At 33.8% G+C, this 18,920-nt stretch overlaps 1 protein-coding gene across 1 annotated transcript in view; it reads left to right on the forward strand.

Annotated features, from left to right (window-relative positions):
- The window catches only part of LOC140451278 (uncharacterized), an 862,244-nt gene that overhangs the window by 102,731 nt on the left and 740,593 nt on the right, over positions 1 to 18,920 (forward strand). Inside the window, 3 exon segments of the mRNA XM_072545021.1 lie at positions 604 to 968; positions 7,821 to 8,203; positions 13,493 to 13,681. Of these exon segments, the coding sequence (XP_072401122.1) occupies positions 604 to 968; positions 7,821 to 8,203; positions 13,493 to 13,681 (937 nt within the window).

The raw sequence follows: 18,920 nt of genomic DNA on the forward strand, positions 1-18,920 counted from the left end.
GCTTTGCACTATCATGAATACGGCGACACATGAGGTGGGATAAATCTTGGACCAGATACAAGCCTTCTTGGAATCAAGTTTCTGTTTATAAGTCTTCTTCTTAATGATAATACAATAAAGTTTCTCTATTTCGGACACAGACCTTTTAAACCACTCTACGTATCACAAAAAGTCTTTTAATTTCAGACACAGCTAGATTGATCCTATAATTGACGTCTTTCACTTAACATATACCTTTGAGTGACGATTCTTTTTATTTTATGTATAAATATAGTATAACATATTCTTCAGATGTATTTATTCACGTCGATGATAGTTCCATTATCAAAATTGCTCTAACTAGTTTGAGAGTAAATGTATTTTTACAGTAAATATCATTGTTTTGTTGTATAACACTAATAGTCTAGTTTTTATTGTTGGTTTAAAAATATGGTAGATTACTTGTATGATCAGCACGCATCGTTGCTTTTTAATCAGATACTCAACGAAGCAATCGATTACGTGTCGAGCTTCTGGTAAGATGAGGACAGCAACAATATTGTTCTCTACTATGTCACTTGTTTCATTTTTGAAATACATAGTAATAAAATCTTTAATTTTCAGACCATGTAGAAACAGAACTCCGAAAAGAAGGAGAGAAACTCTCAGATATGCTCTCGATGTCCGTTAAAGACTGTCTTGGCCGGGAAATTCCAGTTGATTACTCCGAAGATATCGTCAACATCAGAGATGTCCTAGATGCCACTACAGCTAGAAAGAACATATTTTCAGATAGCGTAGAACTGCAGAAGCTAACACTTAAGCAAGTAACCCATATCGATAGTTACGAAAAAGATACCGTGCAAGCTGTTCGATGGCTGGATGAGTTACTTAGGGTTATGTTGAGGGACCATGGCCATGTTGGATGTACAGTTTATGAAATACAAAGACAGAAAGATGAACATGTTACGTTTCAAGAAACTGCAAAGGTATTTCAAACTTAACTCTATATAGATATCATAATAATGTAATATGCCGACAATATTTATTATCATAAAGCATCTATGGCTATTTATTGGTTGATGTTATTGGTGATGAACTGCTCAGATATCTGTCACAATATATAATTTCCATTAAGTTTAGAGTATGCACACCCCAGAAAATTCCTGTAGTCTTTGTATCTGCAGAATAAATATTCCATCATCTTTTTCTGTTCTGCAAACATGTATTATTTTTAGATTGTACTTTATATACTTGTAATCCCAAATGAAACCTAGAACATTAATATCTTAATATCTGTTATCCTGAAGACTAATAAATCTCTTGTACTGGTTGAGCTTGAGACTTTAAACCCACATGCTTTGCTTTGCCTCCCATACTTCAATTACTTCCTAATTTAATTTATTTTTACTAGCCGAACAACGAGTGTTTGATTCCTAATAGTACACCTTTGGTTCGATGAAATGATCTTTAGTGTCGATTTTTGCAAGGCAATCTTCCATCTCGTTCTTGTTATGTCATATTACCTTTGCCCCTTGTTAGATAACAGCATTAAAGTATCACGACTACTTTGAAAGAAGTACATGCAACTCTGAAAATTGCGTAATAATTTGAACATTGAAATTGAAAGTAAGACACTTTCACTTGGCGAGAGGAAGGTAACGAATATATAAAAAAAACCCCGTAGTTTAGAGAATAAGTGAAGAAAAACTGTAGAGAAAACAAATAATTTAGACAGACAAATAAAAAGGTAACACTGGTAGAGCTTCCAAAACAGATAGCACACTACTTCTACGGAATAGAGGACAAAGAAAAGAGATGAATGAACTAATAAAAACAAAACAAACTCAAAAGAAAACATGGACAGACTACTTTCGATCCCTATTTGCTAAATGTGATCACCAAATAAAATGAGCCTCCAAAAACCAGAAGTAACGACAAACGAAGAAATTAATTTTGATGATGGGGAGGTAAAGGAAGCATTAAGCAAATTAAAAAAAAGAAAATCATCAGGACAGGACAGAATACCGAATGAACTCCTAAAGTACGGAGCACCATATCTGACCAATCAACTATTAAAACTAATCTAAAAAATAAGAGAACAAAACAGAATACCACAAGAATGGAGATCAAGCATTCTAATACCTCTCTTCAAACGGGGAAACAATTCGGACCCAAAGAACTACAGAGGAATTACTTTATTAAATACAACATTAAAATTAACAACCAAAGTGATAACAAATACACTGAATGAAATTAAAACACTAGGAGAAGAACAACAAGGTTATACGTCACGAAAATCATGCGAAACTTTATATTTCTAATGAGTCAAGTGCAAGAAAAATTTAACATGTTAATTTCTCCAAAAACTCAAAATGCATGGTTATAACAGTAAATTTACTAAGATGTAAATTACAGCTGGAGGGTCATATAATACAACAAGTGAAGCAGTTTCAATATCTAGCCTCGCATCTTCTAGCTACGGCAAGCTCAAAACAGAAGTGAAATATCCAGTGAATAGAACAAAGAGAACCTTAGGTTACCTAAATGTAACAATATGGAAAAATAAAAATATTGAGAAAGAAATGAAAGGCAGAATTTACAAAACAGTCATTAGACCAATAATGATATATGCGACGGAAATACGACCTGACACAGTAAGGGTACGTTCACAACGGAGACCATCGCATCGTATCCTCGCCTATATCATAACACTGACAGTGAACTCTCGCATTTAAAATAAAATGCATTTATTTTACTTGGCGATCGATACGATGGTCGGAGCGAGGGTCGGTGGTTGGCGCCTCGTAGTGTCGTAGAGTACTAGGGTCAAGAGGTGAAAAAATACTAAGCTCGAATACTATGGTCCAAGTCTATCGTCCGATACTCCGAAAACTGGCTCCAGGCTGGGCGCTGCGCTTTGACAGTGAACGTTGGCATTTTTAAGATAATGCATTTATTTTACCTGGCGATGATAATATGATACCATCCTATGGTCCAAGCAAGGATCGGCGCCTCGTTATGAGCTCACACTAAGAACAAAAAGAATGCTAGAAATAACAGAGATGGAAACTCTTAGAAAAATCGATTGTAATATAGGACAGAGCTAGAAGTACAGATATACGAAGAAATTGTAAGGTGGAGATTGTGGAGAACATCAAGGACTGGGTAAGAAACAGAAGAGTAAAAGGTAACGATCGTAGAAACCCAATGACAACAAATAGAGTAGTAAAGGTGGCGATAAACAGTTTCCCGGAGGAAGACGATCAGTAGTAGGATTACGAAAACGATGGAACGATAACTTCCTGGAGGCACATTAAAAAACAGACAGTCATGTCTACACAAAAAGAAAAAAAAAGAAGAAGAAAATAATATAAAAACTGGAAAACCCCTCATCACTGTCGAACTATCCGAGCAAATATAAATTCTTACTTCACGAAATTCGTTGGTTTGTGTGAACTGAGCCCTAATTATTACTTGAAATCTCTCTGAAGTACCTTCTACTCCAGAAACAAAATTGTGTAATTCGCTTTATAGAGGGTGGCGTATTATGAATTAGCTTATTTAAATATTCTGTCCTTTCAGTCTAAAGGTTTGTACTTGAGTCACACCATTAAATGTTTTATCATATATTGTGGCTCATTATAGACAGCGATAGGTCAAAGAATATCAGATCTAGGGTATACAAGATTCAAAGGTGCCGTAAATGTTATTCAGAAAGGATACAATTGGTCTCTATTTTCTATCATCTAATATAGATGCTACTTATGTATCCACTGCGTAGTGGAAAATTAGATTATTCCCTACTTTTCTATTTCCGAGTTTTTCTTTGATCTACCACTACCTGATGGATCCCAATATAGCTAGACACATGTCATAGTGTGGATTGAGCATAAACTTTTAGGAAGAAAGGTTATAATATTCATGTCTTCTAGTGTGTATTACGTTGCTCTATATAGCTATCCTATTGTCCTGAAAAATTAAGTTACTCTAGTATTTATTGCCCAGAATATATCTCACTGATCTTATTCAGAAGCAGTCGTACTGCTTTCGTTACATAATTTTCACTATACGGTGACTAAAAGTAAGGCCAAGTAGCACCTCGATTGCGGCAGTTATTGTGGTACTTATCGTTCTAGTGATACTTAGGCATTGTAATCTACGTAACCTGTGTAGCAGAGTTTTCACTTATTTCTATGCTGGCTTGGATTACCATACACAACGTAATGGTTAGGATGGATCCAATAATGATAGACTACTGCAAGTCGGTTCCCACTTCCTACTACCAATTGTTGACAGGTTAGCGGAGCTGTAATATTAAAAAAAATATATTTGAGAATCCTTTATAAAAGGTGTATAACTAAAACACCAAATCGGGCTACATCACGGAACGTTTTCGGAATCAATATTCCATCATCAGTGTGTCTAAATGTACATGTTTTGAGCCACTAAATATTTGGGTAAAAACCCGTTAAATGTTTTTAATTTTAATTTAAGTTACATTATTTGATAGTCTATGCTATGATGTTTAAGTTACAATTGGAATTTGGAAACGTAAGACTCCTTGGTGGCTCAAAACATGTACATTTAGACACACTGATGATGGAATATTGATTCCGGAAACGTTCTGTGATGTAGCCCGATTGGTTGTTTTAATTATATACCTTTTATAAAGGATTTTTAAATAAATTTTTTGTAATACATGGTATACAGCCAGCTAAGGAACTTACATAGTTTCCTTGTGGAGTAGTATATTTGTTGGCTACCTTAATGAGACGTTTTTAGATTTAAGTTAATAGCTAAAGCTATTTAAGATTTGCCCATATTTTTTTCTTAAAGGGCATTAATTTAATCCCGCTAGGGTTCAGTTATAACTCGTCAGTAAGACAACACTTATGCATTTTGGCGAGTAGATTCTGCATGGAATCACAAAGAGTGATTACTTCTTATTACTACCGCAATTCCATCAGCATAAGCACTTCAGTGATGCCTTAAACTAACTGGGAATCCAATAATGTCATCAATAAGTATCATTGGGAGACATAACGCATATCCGAGAACAACCTCTGTTTGCAGTTACCTCAATCTAATCCTTTCCAAGTCTAGATCGTAGTACCATACCTCGTCATTGATCAGAAAGTCCAAAAATCGGGTATTCTGAAGGAGTGTCAGTGCTTGATAGATAAGTCAATGGCCTTTCATTGCCTATGAAGCAGACAGAAATTTTGTCCCTTTTAACATAATCTATCAAATTTAAAGGAGTGAACACCTTTATCTTAATCAATCCATCTTTAATTAAAATAGACATAGACTAAATGATAACTATGCCAATAATGCTGTAACGAACCCTGTAAAGAAATATTAAAGACTTCCGCAAGGGGAAAAGAAGAATGGATGAATGATGAGATACTTAATATGATGGAACAACGGAGACAATTTAAAAACAAAGACAACAATAAATACAGAGAGATAAACCACGAAATCAGGAAGATGATAAAGCAGGCAAAAGAAAAATACTTTGAAGAGAAATGGAAAGAGATCGAAGACCTTCAAAATAAATATGATCTGTTTAACCTACACAAGAAAGTTAAAGAACTGACAGGACTAAACAAAATCCCTCTTGTGCAATTCTGGATAGACACGGGACTACTATAACACATACAGACGAGAAAGTACAAAGATGGGCAGAATATATCGACGAATTGTTCGATGATGAAAGAGGAGATCTGGAACATATAGAACTTACGTCAGAAGAAATAGGTCCATATATTACAAAAGAAGAAATATTACACGCATTAAAAACAATGAAGAGTGGAAAAAGCCCTGGACCTGACATGCTTCTCATAGAAATCATAAAAATTCTAGATGAGAAGCACATTGATGTTTTAGTGACACTCTTGAACCAAATTTATAGTTCAGGCGTATTACCCAAAGAGTGGTTAACGTCGGTTTTTATTTGTTTAACCAAAAAGAAAAACGCAAGAGAATGCAGCAACTACCGCACCATTAGCTTGATGTCTAATGTGCTAAAGTTACTCCTAAAAGTCATCCATAACCGGATATATCACAAATTGAACATAGACGTTAATGATACACAATTTGGTTTTCGCAAAGACCTAGGAACGCGTGAAGCTCTTTTTTCACTTAATATACTGATACAAAGATGCCTGGACGTCAATCAAGAAATATACGCATGTTTTATTGACCATAATAAAGCATTCGATAAAGTACGACATAAACAATTAATGAATGTCCTGAAATCAAAGAAGATTGACTACAACGACCTCAGGATCATATCAAATTTATACTATAAACAGCGAGCAAAAGTACGTGCTAACGAACAGCTGTCAGAAGAAATTGAAATAAGATGTGGAGTAAGACAGGGATGCGTATTGTCGCCAATTCTTTTTAATACCTACTCCGAAGAGATCCTGAAAAACTCTCTTGAGGGTGAAACAGATGGAATAAAGGTAAATGGAGTTCCCATTAACAACATTAGATATGCGGACGACACTGTGATCTTAGCCGAAAATATTGAAGATCTTCAGAGACTGGTAACCAGAATAGCGGAGTATGGAAAAGAGTACCGTCTAACAATGAACGCCAAGAAGACGAAATTTATGAAAATATCGAAAACTCAAAGAAATAACGAGAATGTTCTAATAAACGGAACCAACGTCTAACAAGTGGACAAATATGCATAATATACGGGAACAATGATTAACTCCACAAATGATTACATTCTGGAGATCAAAATCAGAATAGAAAAGGCTAGAGCAAATTTCAACAAAATGAGACGAGTGCTATGTATAAGGGATTTAAAATTGGAACTAAGAGTTAGGTTGGCGAGGTGCTATATTTTTTCGACTTTGTTTTATGGAATGGAATCTTGGACCTTGAATGCTACATCAATGAAAAAACTGGAATTATTCGAGCTGTGGGTGTATAGAAGAATTCTGAAAATATCTTGGACAGAACAAAGACGTTCTGAGAAGGATGAATAAAGAAATAGAAATTTTAAATATAATTAAAACAAGAAAATTGGAATATCTCGGACATATTACACGTGGAGAGAAATACACCTTGCTCCAACTGATTTATGCAGGAAAAGATCCAAGGAAACAGCAGCATAGTGAGGCGTAGAATGTCATGGCTGCCCAACCTGAGAGAGTGGTACGGATTTACATCAAATGAACTTTTCAGAGCATCCGTCTCAAAAGTCCGAATAGCTATGATGATTGACGACCTCCGCCGCGGAGATGGCACTTGAAGAAGAAGAAGAAATGATAACTAATTCTCAGAACAAAAGCGATATTTGAAAATCTTGGATACATCTTTAGTTCGCTGTTGTATTTGACTGTTTCAATATTGATCCATATTGTTGTACGATGTATTTTCAACTTTTGCATTTAAGAGTTTTTGTATTCATTATATACATTCCTTCGTAACAATAAGTAGTGGAAAACTAAGCTTCTGCTTCTTGTTGTAATCCAGTTTTGTGCCATTCGCTCTTTGTTTGACCTGTACATATATCCTGAATATATATATGCAATACTGTGTGTACACTATCCACTATCTTTACAACCATTGCACTTGATTGTATTGGTTTTTTATTTAGTAAGTGTATGATGTGATTTTGGAGTTGTAAATAACGTTATTTATATGTAGTACATATAAATATAGTTTACTTGAAGACGTTGAAAAATAGTGAGGTTTAACATAGATTTGTATTGAAAATAATTTTACAACTTTTCGATATTTTTGCAAATATTAAACGTGTACAGAAGACCAAAACACTTGATTACTTTTAATAATAACAAAAATATTTTATAACTTTTTAGGGAACATATAATTATGGCTGCCAACTACTAAATGCCTCATTGGTGCTACGACAAGCATGCAAACTTGCCCTTGATGACCACGCTAATCTCTACCAACGACTTAAATCCTCTTGGCAAAAACTGCTGCATGTCAGTCAAGAGCAAATGACTCGTTTGCGGGTTTCAGCCGTATTTCATAGATCTGTCGAAGAACAATGTAATCAGCTGCGAGATCTTCGGGAGGCTGTTGCCACTATTCCACTAATGGATTTGGCGAGAAAGAAGACTAGGGTGGATTACTACTTCGGTAAGAGGGAAAAGTTGATTGTGGAGGTTGGAAGGATGGTTAGATTAGGAAAAATGTTGAGGAGCCGATTGAAAGAACCCCTTTGTTTTGGAGAAAAGTAAGTATCTGAATTGAATACAAACGTATTAAAGTATTAATATGGAAGATGATGGGGATGATGTTTTGTTAAAACAATATGTGACTAAAATGAACCCTCTTATTTTCTCAGCCACACATTTTCAATCAATGACTGTCTAGTAAGTTCATTATTAATAAGCTTAAGATACTTAAGTTTAGAGTCTTAGTCGAACCTCGTTAACAAAAAATATCACTTCTGATCATAAAAATGTTTCCGACCGGGAATATACTATTAATAAATAAATTAATTAAAAAATATATAATATTTAAGTTCCACCAATAAGCTCAAATAATAGATAAAATGACCACTTCGCGTAAATCAATATATATATATATATATATATATATATATATATATATATATATATATATATATATATATATATTGATTTAATCTGCAAGAAAGACTCTAATGAGTATCAATTGTTTCGCCGAACGTTTTCGCCAAAGAGAATTAATTTGGCTTCTTCAGGGCTGAAAGCTGAAAGAGAATAAATTATAATTAGCTACCATATATTATCTATTAAAAACATTATTGATCTTACCGTAACTTAGAATTGTAGAGTTAGAATATTAAAAAACTTTGCTAGTAACAACATAGTGGTGTTTTTTGTTACTATGTGCAACATTTTTTTTTAACGTTGGAAATGTATGGTAGCTTTGAACTTAAAACGCAAACGTTTACCCACGGTTAATCGAAAAACCCAATGTAACTACATTTAAAAGAAGGTAATTCTTTGAATTGTCGGCAATAACTAAATTTTTGATTGTTAGAAAGTTTAAATGTGAGGTTCTGTTTTAGCCAGAACGCATATGCTGACAATTCAAGTAGTTCTTTTGAATCTTTATGTCGTTAAGGTTCATTGGTAAAAACCGAATGAAATTAAATGTCAGTATAGGGAAATATTATTTTAGATATTCTTTTTTAATTATATTATATTGTTCATGTATTATTATAATAATATCTTATTGATATGTATCTAAGAAAAGCAAGGGAATGTTATCTTTTTTAGTTAATGAAAATTAATTATTAAAGTAGGTTAGTTGTTAATGGATATATCAGTCAAGTTAGCTATCTGTGATGTTGTATTGTTCTTGGTATCTGATTTAAGTAGGAAGTGGTATATATCGCTTAGATTCTTAATGTCACTCTTAACATTGATGGAGAAATCGTTAAGGAAATATAGGACATTTCAATGAACTCTCTTTTAGATTTATTGTTCTCACGGTGGAGAATTGTAGTGTTAGTATAGTCATTAGATGACCAGTGGAATGGACATGTTTGGCTAATGCACAGCGGTCAGGGTGAAGTCGAGAATCACTTTTGTGTAGTGTAATACGTGATTTCAATAATTGAGATGTTTGGCCGATGTAGGAATTGCTGCAAGAGAGGCATGGAATGTTGTAGACAATGTTACTAAGCCTATCTATGGGAGTCTTATCTTTTATCTTAGAATAAAGATTATTAATTGTTAGGGCTGATCTACAAGCCACAATGTTGTTATTATTATTACCAAGGCTATTTTCAACACTTTTCAGAATCCTTGTTAACCCCGGAGTGATATTTCTGAAATATGGTAATGAAAAATATTTGTTGATAGGAGTATCCGAGACTGGGTTCCCACTTAAGACATCAGGATCAGCATTGTTAGTCGCGAAGGAAGGTGAAGTATCTTCGTTATGGATAGTATTAAACAAAATCTTATTCACTAATGGTGTTGGATAAGCGTTTGAAATAAAAAGTTTCTGTAGGATTTGTAGGTTTTTTGTATGAAATGAAGGATCTGATACTTTTATTACTCTATTTTTCATCTGTTTGATTAAGTTGACTTTGGAAGAATTATTATGGTGTCAGTGGTAGTTAAGGTATCTACCAGAATGTGTCGGTTTTTGATACCAATCTATTTTAATGTTGTTGTTTTCCCTGATCATCCTTATGTCGAGAAAGGGGACGGACCAATTACCATCTTCCCTCTCTATAGTGAACTGGATGTAGGGGTCATAACCATTGAAAGTATCTAATAGTTCATCTACCTTGTCATTGGGTATAGCCAAAATGATATCATCAACATATTTTTTAATAAATGGAATTTGAAAGGATAGTAAAGGAATGCCAAAGGAACAACAACCTCTAATACATTCCATGTCTTATGACAGATTCATCAGCATCGTCGAATTTCTCTTTAACAACACTTACTTCTCATTTAATGGTAAATTCTATCAACAAACTTTCGGTACCCCTATGGGAGCAAAGATTTCTCCTATCATTGCAACTTACGTTATGAATTATGTATTAGACTCAGTCATTCCTTTACTATCCTTTCAAATTCCATTCATCAAAGAATATTGTGAAGCGTATATGTACAATTAAATATCTATATTATTTTTGATGTTTTTCCAGTAAATAACAATAAATGTTGCTCAGTCTATGAGCAACATTTAGAATTACTAAGAGACTTTATTATTTGAGAGATCTCTTCTTCCACAACAAGACAAAAATATGACTTGTTTGGAGAAGGATAATTTCTATAATTGAAGAGAACGAGAATGTAATTATATTCTCTGCAATTGTAGTAAAAAATTGATTTATTTCGTCTTAAGGTAGATCAGGTTGTAACTGGATATTCCATTGTTTCTTTCGAAATTTACTATTTTCCAGCAGTCTCTAGGTTTATTATTATAATTAGGAATAAAAGCACAGTAAGCTGACTTTTAAGCATTTTGTAATTGCCGATTATATTCAAATTTTTGTTTACAAACCACACAAGATCCAGTTTGGTACAACCTGATCTACGTCCAGACAAAATAAATCAATTTTTTACTACAATTTCAGAGAATAAAATTACATCTCTTCCAACTATAAATGTCAAATGTCCTCTTTAATTATAGAAATTATACTTCTCCTAGCAAGTCCTTTTTTTTTCGTCCCGTCGTGGAAGAACAGGTATCTTAAATAATAAGGTCTCTTAGTAATTCTAATTGTAGGGACGTTTACGAAATTAATAGCAAAATTTTAAAAGAAACTTACCAAATAGTTTTAACACCTTTCACTCATCTTATTAATTTAATTCTATCAACTGGAGTATTTCCGGAAGTACTAAAATTTCTTTTATAAGCTGCTTTAATGCTATATGGTGGCCATAAGGCCACCTTCTTTATATAGTTCAGCTGGGAGATTATCTATTCCGGGTGATTTGTTTCTGGCACTCAAAAGTAGTACTATCTACAAAAAAGGTGATTCCTCAAAAACTGACAATTACAGACCAATAAGCATTCTTTCTGGGAAAGTGATTGAAAAGATTATCATGCAGCAATTGGATTCCTATTTTGAATCGAATAATTACTTAAGCAGCTCACAATATGGATTCAGAAGTGCTCGTTCTACTACGAACGCGGTATATAATGTTGTCAGCGAGGTAATTGAGGGGCTTAAACGCAGCAATCACATAGCAATTTCTCATTGCGCCATGTCAAAGGCTTTTTACTGCGTTTCACATGATATTTTGCTCCACAAATTATATAACTATGAAATCAGAGGTGTCCCTCTTAAGCTGATAACTTCTTATCTATGTGACAGACACCGGGCGGTGTCTAAAGGTCATCTCTCCGATTTTCTATCCGTAAAACATGGAGTTCCACAAGGTTTGGTCTTAAGACATCTTTTGTTTATTATTTATGTCAACGATTTACCTAAATTAATATCTCTGTACAAATCCATACAATTCTCAGATGATACGACATATATTATAATAGGGAAAAATAATGATGATTTAATCTATCAATTTTAATGTCTCATAAGGTAGTTTCTACTAAATCTAGCACACGGTTTGCAGCGAACAAACTAAAACTTAACATTGATAAAATACGAAATTTAGTTATATCTGCAAGTAATTTACGTAAGATAACAAAGAGACTGTTAAACTATTGGGAATAACCGTAGATAATCGACTCAACTGATCGGCTCATATCTCACAACTAAAGAAATAACTATTAAATTTATTATTTGTTATTCGCCAACTAGAAAGGGTTGTCAACGTTGAAACATTATTCTTCTTACGGTGCTTATTCGTTCCGGATGTTGGCGATCAGCATAGCTATCCTAACTTTACTTGCAGCTATTCGGAATAGTCCGGTTGTAAACGTATTGAACCACTTTCTTAGGTTTTGAAGCCAATATACTCTTCTTCTCCCTGGTCCTCTCTTTCTAAATACCTTGTTCTGAAAAAAATACCAGGTTCTGTGTTCATTTCTCATAACATGGCCAAGATATTCTACTTTGCGGTCTTTGATTGTGTTAGTGATCTCGCATTTCTTGCCCATTTCATGCAGAACCTCAATATTAGTCACACGATCCACCCATAAAATTAGTAAGATGCGCCTGTAACACCACATCTGGAAGGTCTGTTGATGTTGATACATTAAAAGTGACATATTTTTCTTTATTCCACCCTTAGCTAAACTATGCGTTAATCATATGGGGCAATTCAACAAATACACTTCAAATTTTTAGAATGCAAAAGAAAGCTATCAGGATTTTAGCAGGGGTTAGTTATATAGACCACTGCCGACCTTTCTTTATCAACTTAAAGACTATGCCGCTACCTACTCTATTGATATTTCAAGTTTTGACTGAAATTCACAGAAAACGGGTCCATTTAATAAAGCAGTCTGATGTTCACGATCACAATACGCGAAACTGTCACTACTTACGAACAAATCGCTGTAGATTACGCCTTTCAGCTAAAAATTGCCTTAGTGCTTAATAATTATAATTATTACAATATTTTAGCAAAAAGTATTAAACAGCGTAGCTCTAATAGTTTCGAACAAGTTAAAAAAAAATATCTTCTCAAACATTGCTTTTACTACTCAGAAGAATATATGACTCATTGCAGAACATCCACTGAACTGCTTACCGTGACTTGGCCATAAATCTTTTTCTGTTTAATATGTGTTCTTGTTTGTTATATATTTAAGTTGCGTTTTATATTCCTTTTTTATATGTTTTTTTTGACTTGCTACAAACAATATTTGTATATGTTATGTAGTTAAAGTCAAGCCTTTGCTCTTACATCATCGGTACATAAATTAATCGGTGTATTTATTGAGAAGATTGTAAATTGCAATCAATAAATTAAAAAAAAAATTAAGCAAATTAAAACAATAATATTTTTTTATTTATTTTATTATGTTTTTCGCTATTATACAGAAAAAAATTATTTGTCAATCGCTTCAAGTTTGTTTTTGTTTAACCCGACTATAACTCCAGACAATTCACACCCGATTCTATTTCAACTCAAGACATCCAGAATTCGAGTCGGTCGAAATACACTATTTCTAAGAAAAGTGCACTTAGAGTTCATGTACTTTGGAAATCTAAATTTGAATTTCGAAATGGTGGGGAAACTAAATGTGGCAGTGGTAGTGAGACCGGCCCAAGTTCCACATCCGTTTCACCGTAAGTAAAAAATAATTTTTATTTCGGCTTCTTTCATGATATATTTTCAATGACAACTATGATTGATAATGTTAGTTCAGTGCTAATAATATATACTTAATACTAAACATTGTTTTAGTCAGTTATATATTTTTAGAACAAAATTTCTCTACAAGGTTATTCTCGATTTTTTTGTGTACCTACCTGATTTTTTTATTTTATCAAGCACCCACATATAGATCGTCCAAACTAAAATACTAATCTACCGACAAAACGGAAAAATTTCTTAAAATATTTAAAGAAAATATCTAAATAATAATATTATAATAATACTCTCATTTACTTAAAAAAATGTCAATTTGTTTCTGTAGAATTGTTGAAAACTCTAATAAATATAATTCAAGAGACACTATGCAATTTACTGTACTACATTTATTTGTATTTTTTATTCGTTTATTGTAATTTACAATATACTCAATAGAATCATAATATGCTGGAAAAGGAAGGGCTTAATTCAGGTAACATCCATCAATGGTTCACTGCAAATCTCTACAACGTTTGGTTTTTAAGTCTTTTCGTGTCTTAAGTCATCTTTATACTTATTGGTTGAATAGTTGACTAAGTAAATATTCATTTGCACTAGTATTATCACTTCAGTTGCATATGATACGTCTAGATCCTAATGTAGGAGTTTATTTTAAGATATTTTAAGTTAAATAGTTTTCTGCACCCATAGTTCTATGCTATATGTCCAGATTTATTCTAAGCCATATGTTCGGTATGGTTTTGCATATGGTTCTTTTATTTTTTATGGATATCTGCGCTTTTGAAGCGAAGCTTCTATAGTGGCGCTGTATTAATTTTTTTTCTGTAGCAACCTAACCTAACCTAACCTATTCTCGGACCTACAGAATACACGTGTAAAATGTCATAAAAATCGGTCCAGCCTTTTCAGAGAAGGAAGGTTTCACATGGCAATAACAGGCGGTGTTCCCAAGTGGTCATCCATCCAAATAGTAACCGCAACCGACACTGCTTGACTTCGGTTATTGAACGAGAACCGGTATATTCAATCTGGTGTGACTGTCCCAATCTATCAATACTGACATTTATTTTGTTAATCCTAATTTCGTTTATTAGTCATAGTATGGGGCCATCTATTAGTTAAATTAGGATTTAAAATGAGAGAAAAACTATTTTTGAAGTTCACACAAACCTTTTCCTGATAATGGCACATACAACAAAAAAAGAATTATCTAATTTGGTTCTTAGTATTCTTTTGTCAGAATATCTTTTCAGGTATCGTGCCAATTGGAGTTCTGCCTATAGTTCTGCAGCTTTTAGACTCAAATTCTTGTTTTGTTTCCTAGCTTTCATTGATTTTATTAATGATTCTGTGACATTGTTGAATTGTAGAGAGTTTTTTTTTTAATCTGAATTGGTGAGATAGGATCGAATTGTCTAACTTCAGTGTTTCTTTTATTCTGTTTAGGCTTTCCAATATTGTTAATATCTTTGGTAGTAGACCACTTGTTATAGAAAACGACGTCATTGAAGCAGTGAACGAATTTGTATACCTGGGAGCGCTTCTTAACACTGAAAATATTACTGCTGTAGAGATAAACTGCTCCTTAAATCCACAATTATATCGAGAAATACAAAAATAAAACTCTACAAAACAATAATAGGCCCAGTCCTAACATATGGTTCAGAGACCTGAACTCTAACAAAAAATAATGAAAACATGTTAGAATGTTTCGAAAGAAAAGTACTAAGGCGAATTTATGGAGCAGTGAATGACAATTTAGTATGGAGAAGACGATACAACTTCGAACTTTATAGAATATACCAGGAACCTGATATCGTAAACATATTAAGATAGGACGTATGAGGTGGATAGGACATGTAATGCGGATGGAACAAAATGACTTAGCTAGAAAAACGCTCCTTGATAGACCCGTTGGCCAGAGAAGAAGAGGAAGACCTATAACAAGGTTCGTTGATAACATCGATGAAGACTTGAGAAATATGGGAATACGAGCTTGGCGAAGAAAGGAGATGGATAGGGACGACTGAAGAGAAATTCTTGAGGAGGCTAGTACCCACGTAGGGTTGTAAAGCCAGAATGATGATGATGGTAGTAGACCTATCGGTATGAAAGAGCACAACTTCTGTTTTTTCCTGGTTTAACGATCATAATGATCTGTGCGTATTTCCATTGGAGTGGTAACACGAAGCACATTAATAAATATTGATATCAATAGTACGAGAGCTTTTCGAGGAAGATTTTTTAGCACAGCAGCGTATATCAAATCCCATCCTTGGGATTTATGCAAATTTAGCTGTTTAGTAAGATCATGTACCTCTGTGGTTAAAAACACTTTTATCGAAAATGATGATTGACCTGGAGCGTCCACGTAAGCTTCAATTTAGCCTTCAATATGGTTTATCAAATGAAAGTTGAAAACTCGTGTAAGCTACTCTTCGAACTAATCTGGTTTTCCGTGACTTAAATGAGCCCTACTTCTATCGAACTTTCTAAGTGTTGGTACTACCAATATTGCTCATTTGGTTTTTTCGTGGTTTTTAATAGTGAATAGTCTTCTATTAACAAGTTTTCAATAAATGTTTTGAAAGTGTCGTTTTTTGATTTCCTGGTATTCTAGTACTTTGTCAACTGATTTTGCAGTTGTTGTTTTTATTGCACATTCTCATATTTATTGGATTGTGATCTGATTGTAGATCTGGGTTTGATTCAATTATGCTATAAATATTGGATATACCTCTGACTAAGGCAAAGTCTAGAATCTGGTACTAATTAGTCAATCGACCAGTAACTAGGATTCCCCGTGGTCAGATAGTTAAGGTTGTTTTGATGTATAAAGTTTTTTAAAGATTCCTTTACTTGGGACGATGATAATTTTGATTCCCAGTTGATAGTCCAGTCACCGATCATACGGTAGCGCGGGCAAAGTTCATATAGAAATGGTTCATATTCCTTAGAAGAGATTTGATATCTTGGTGAACTGTAAATTGCAGCAATAACTATAACTCTGGGCATTGTTATTTTAATAATTGTGCTTTGCATATTGTTTTTAACATAAGACTCCATGACATTCTGTTTCAAGGTAGATTTTATGTGCCATGATGTGCAATGCTATCGGATCATTTGCATAGTAGATTGATTAATATGGTATTTTGATAACAATTTGTTCAGTTGCGTATATATCTGCAATTCTTAGTGACAGTGTCTTCTTCAAGTTAATTGATCTATTAATGTATCTTCGTTTTAGTTGGTATTTGCCACAATCTGTTCTTCTGTCTTCATCTATATTTCTGGATAGCTTATATTAAGATAGATATAGGTAAATGGAGTAGAGTTTCTTAATCCGAAGTTGCCATTTTCTCCAAAGTCTCGGTAAACATTATTTTTCTTCTTGTAGTTCCTTCTCCTATCGGAGATTGGCTATCATCACAGCTATCTGTACCTTATTGGCAGCTGCTCTGAAATGATCTACTGAGCTGCAACTATATCACTCTCTTAGGTTTCTTAGCCAGGAAATTTTTCGTCTTCCTATGGATCTTTTACCCTTGACTTTACCTTGCATTATGAGCCTTAACATTTCATATTTCGCACCTCTGGTAATGTGGCCTAAATATTTCAGCTTTCTTCTTTTGATGTAGTTTATTTCCTCGAAATCCTGTTGTAGCCTTCTTAACACTTCTGCATTTGTAACTCGTTGGGTCCATGGCATTTTCAAAATCCTTCTATAGCACCACATCTCAAATGATTCCAACTTCTTTATATTATCCACTTTTAGTGTCCAACTTTCTATTTCATACAACAAAGTCGAGATCACGTAGCATCTTAAGGCTCTTATCTTCAGCTTCAGAGGAAGGTCTCGATTGACAAACATTGTTTTCATTTTTATAAATGCTTGTCTTGCAATTTCAATGCGTGTCCTTATTTCTCTACCTCTTGATCATTGTTTTCATTTACCCAGGTTCCCAGATATTTGTAGTTATTCACTCGTTCTACTTGTTTTCCCCCGATATCTAGCCTTCCAACTGTATGTTGCTTAGAAATAATCATGCACTTCAAGCATTGCAGTGCTTCTAGACTGTCTTAAAAAACAGCGGTACCGTCTGCGAATCTTATGTTGTTTATGATTTTTCCGTTTATTGATATACCTTGTTGTTCCTCTGATATTGCTGCCTTAAAAATCGCTTCGCTGTACAGATTGAACAACAATGGGGACAGCACGCAACCATGTCTAACACGATAAACATTACAGCCTTTATAATTAGCTAAATGGGTTTTATTAAAATTGGCACATTTAATTGGAGTGACTTTTTTTACACATTTTTGTATCATATGAGTGACCAAATAGAAAAATAGAGAACAACCTAAGAAACACATGCGACATGAAACCAATATTGAACAGTTTAACTAAACGTTGGTGGACGCTTTAAAGAAGATACAGAAGAAGTACAAAGACAAGCAAACAAGGAATGATAAAAAACTCACAGAAGATACACGAAATCTGCAAATGCAAAAAAAGAGAAATTAAAGATATGTACAAAACGAACATAGGAGAGCTAAAGAAGTTCAACAAAACCATTTCAAAAGCCGATATAAGGAACTTCATCACTAAAGAAACAACTAATACCATAGAACAAAACGAAAACCTAAAAATTATAAAACGAAAGTTGAAGATAGGAACGAGGAACATTTATAATTCACAAGGAAAATCAAATTCCTGCAGTTAGCTGTATACCATTAACCACAAAAGTTTTATTTAAAAAGCCTTTATAAAAGATCTCCTTCTTCTTCTTCCTACTTTATAAATAGGCTTGATGCCTGTTTTACTTCGGTTTTTAGCCTCAATTGACGTTGTCTGACCATATTTTCCTCGGTCGCCCCAATGATCTTCTTCCATTTGGCGATTTGTCTCTTGCTATTCGTACTATTCTATTTTCTGTCATTCTTTCGATGTGTTGATTCCATTCCACTTTTCTTCTTTTGGTCCACGCGTTTATTTCCTCTATACCACATCTCGGTTTCCGCTATGTACGTCATTATCGGTCTTATTTTTTATTTATATATCCTGGTTTTTGTTTCCGTTGTGAGATATTTGTTTCTCCAGATTGTGTTGTTGAGACATCCTGCTGCTTTGTTTGCCATGTTCACTTGTTTTTGTACTTCTTCTTCCACTTTTCCGTAGGTTGACAGTTTTATTCCCAAGTATTCAGTTTCCAT

This window comes from Diabrotica undecimpunctata, chromosome 9, assembly GCF_040954645.1.
Source record: "Diabrotica undecimpunctata isolate CICGRU chromosome 9, icDiaUnde3, whole genome shotgun sequence".
Classification (NCBI taxonomy): Eukaryota; Metazoa; Arthropoda; class Insecta; order Coleoptera; family Chrysomelidae; genus Diabrotica; species Diabrotica undecimpunctata.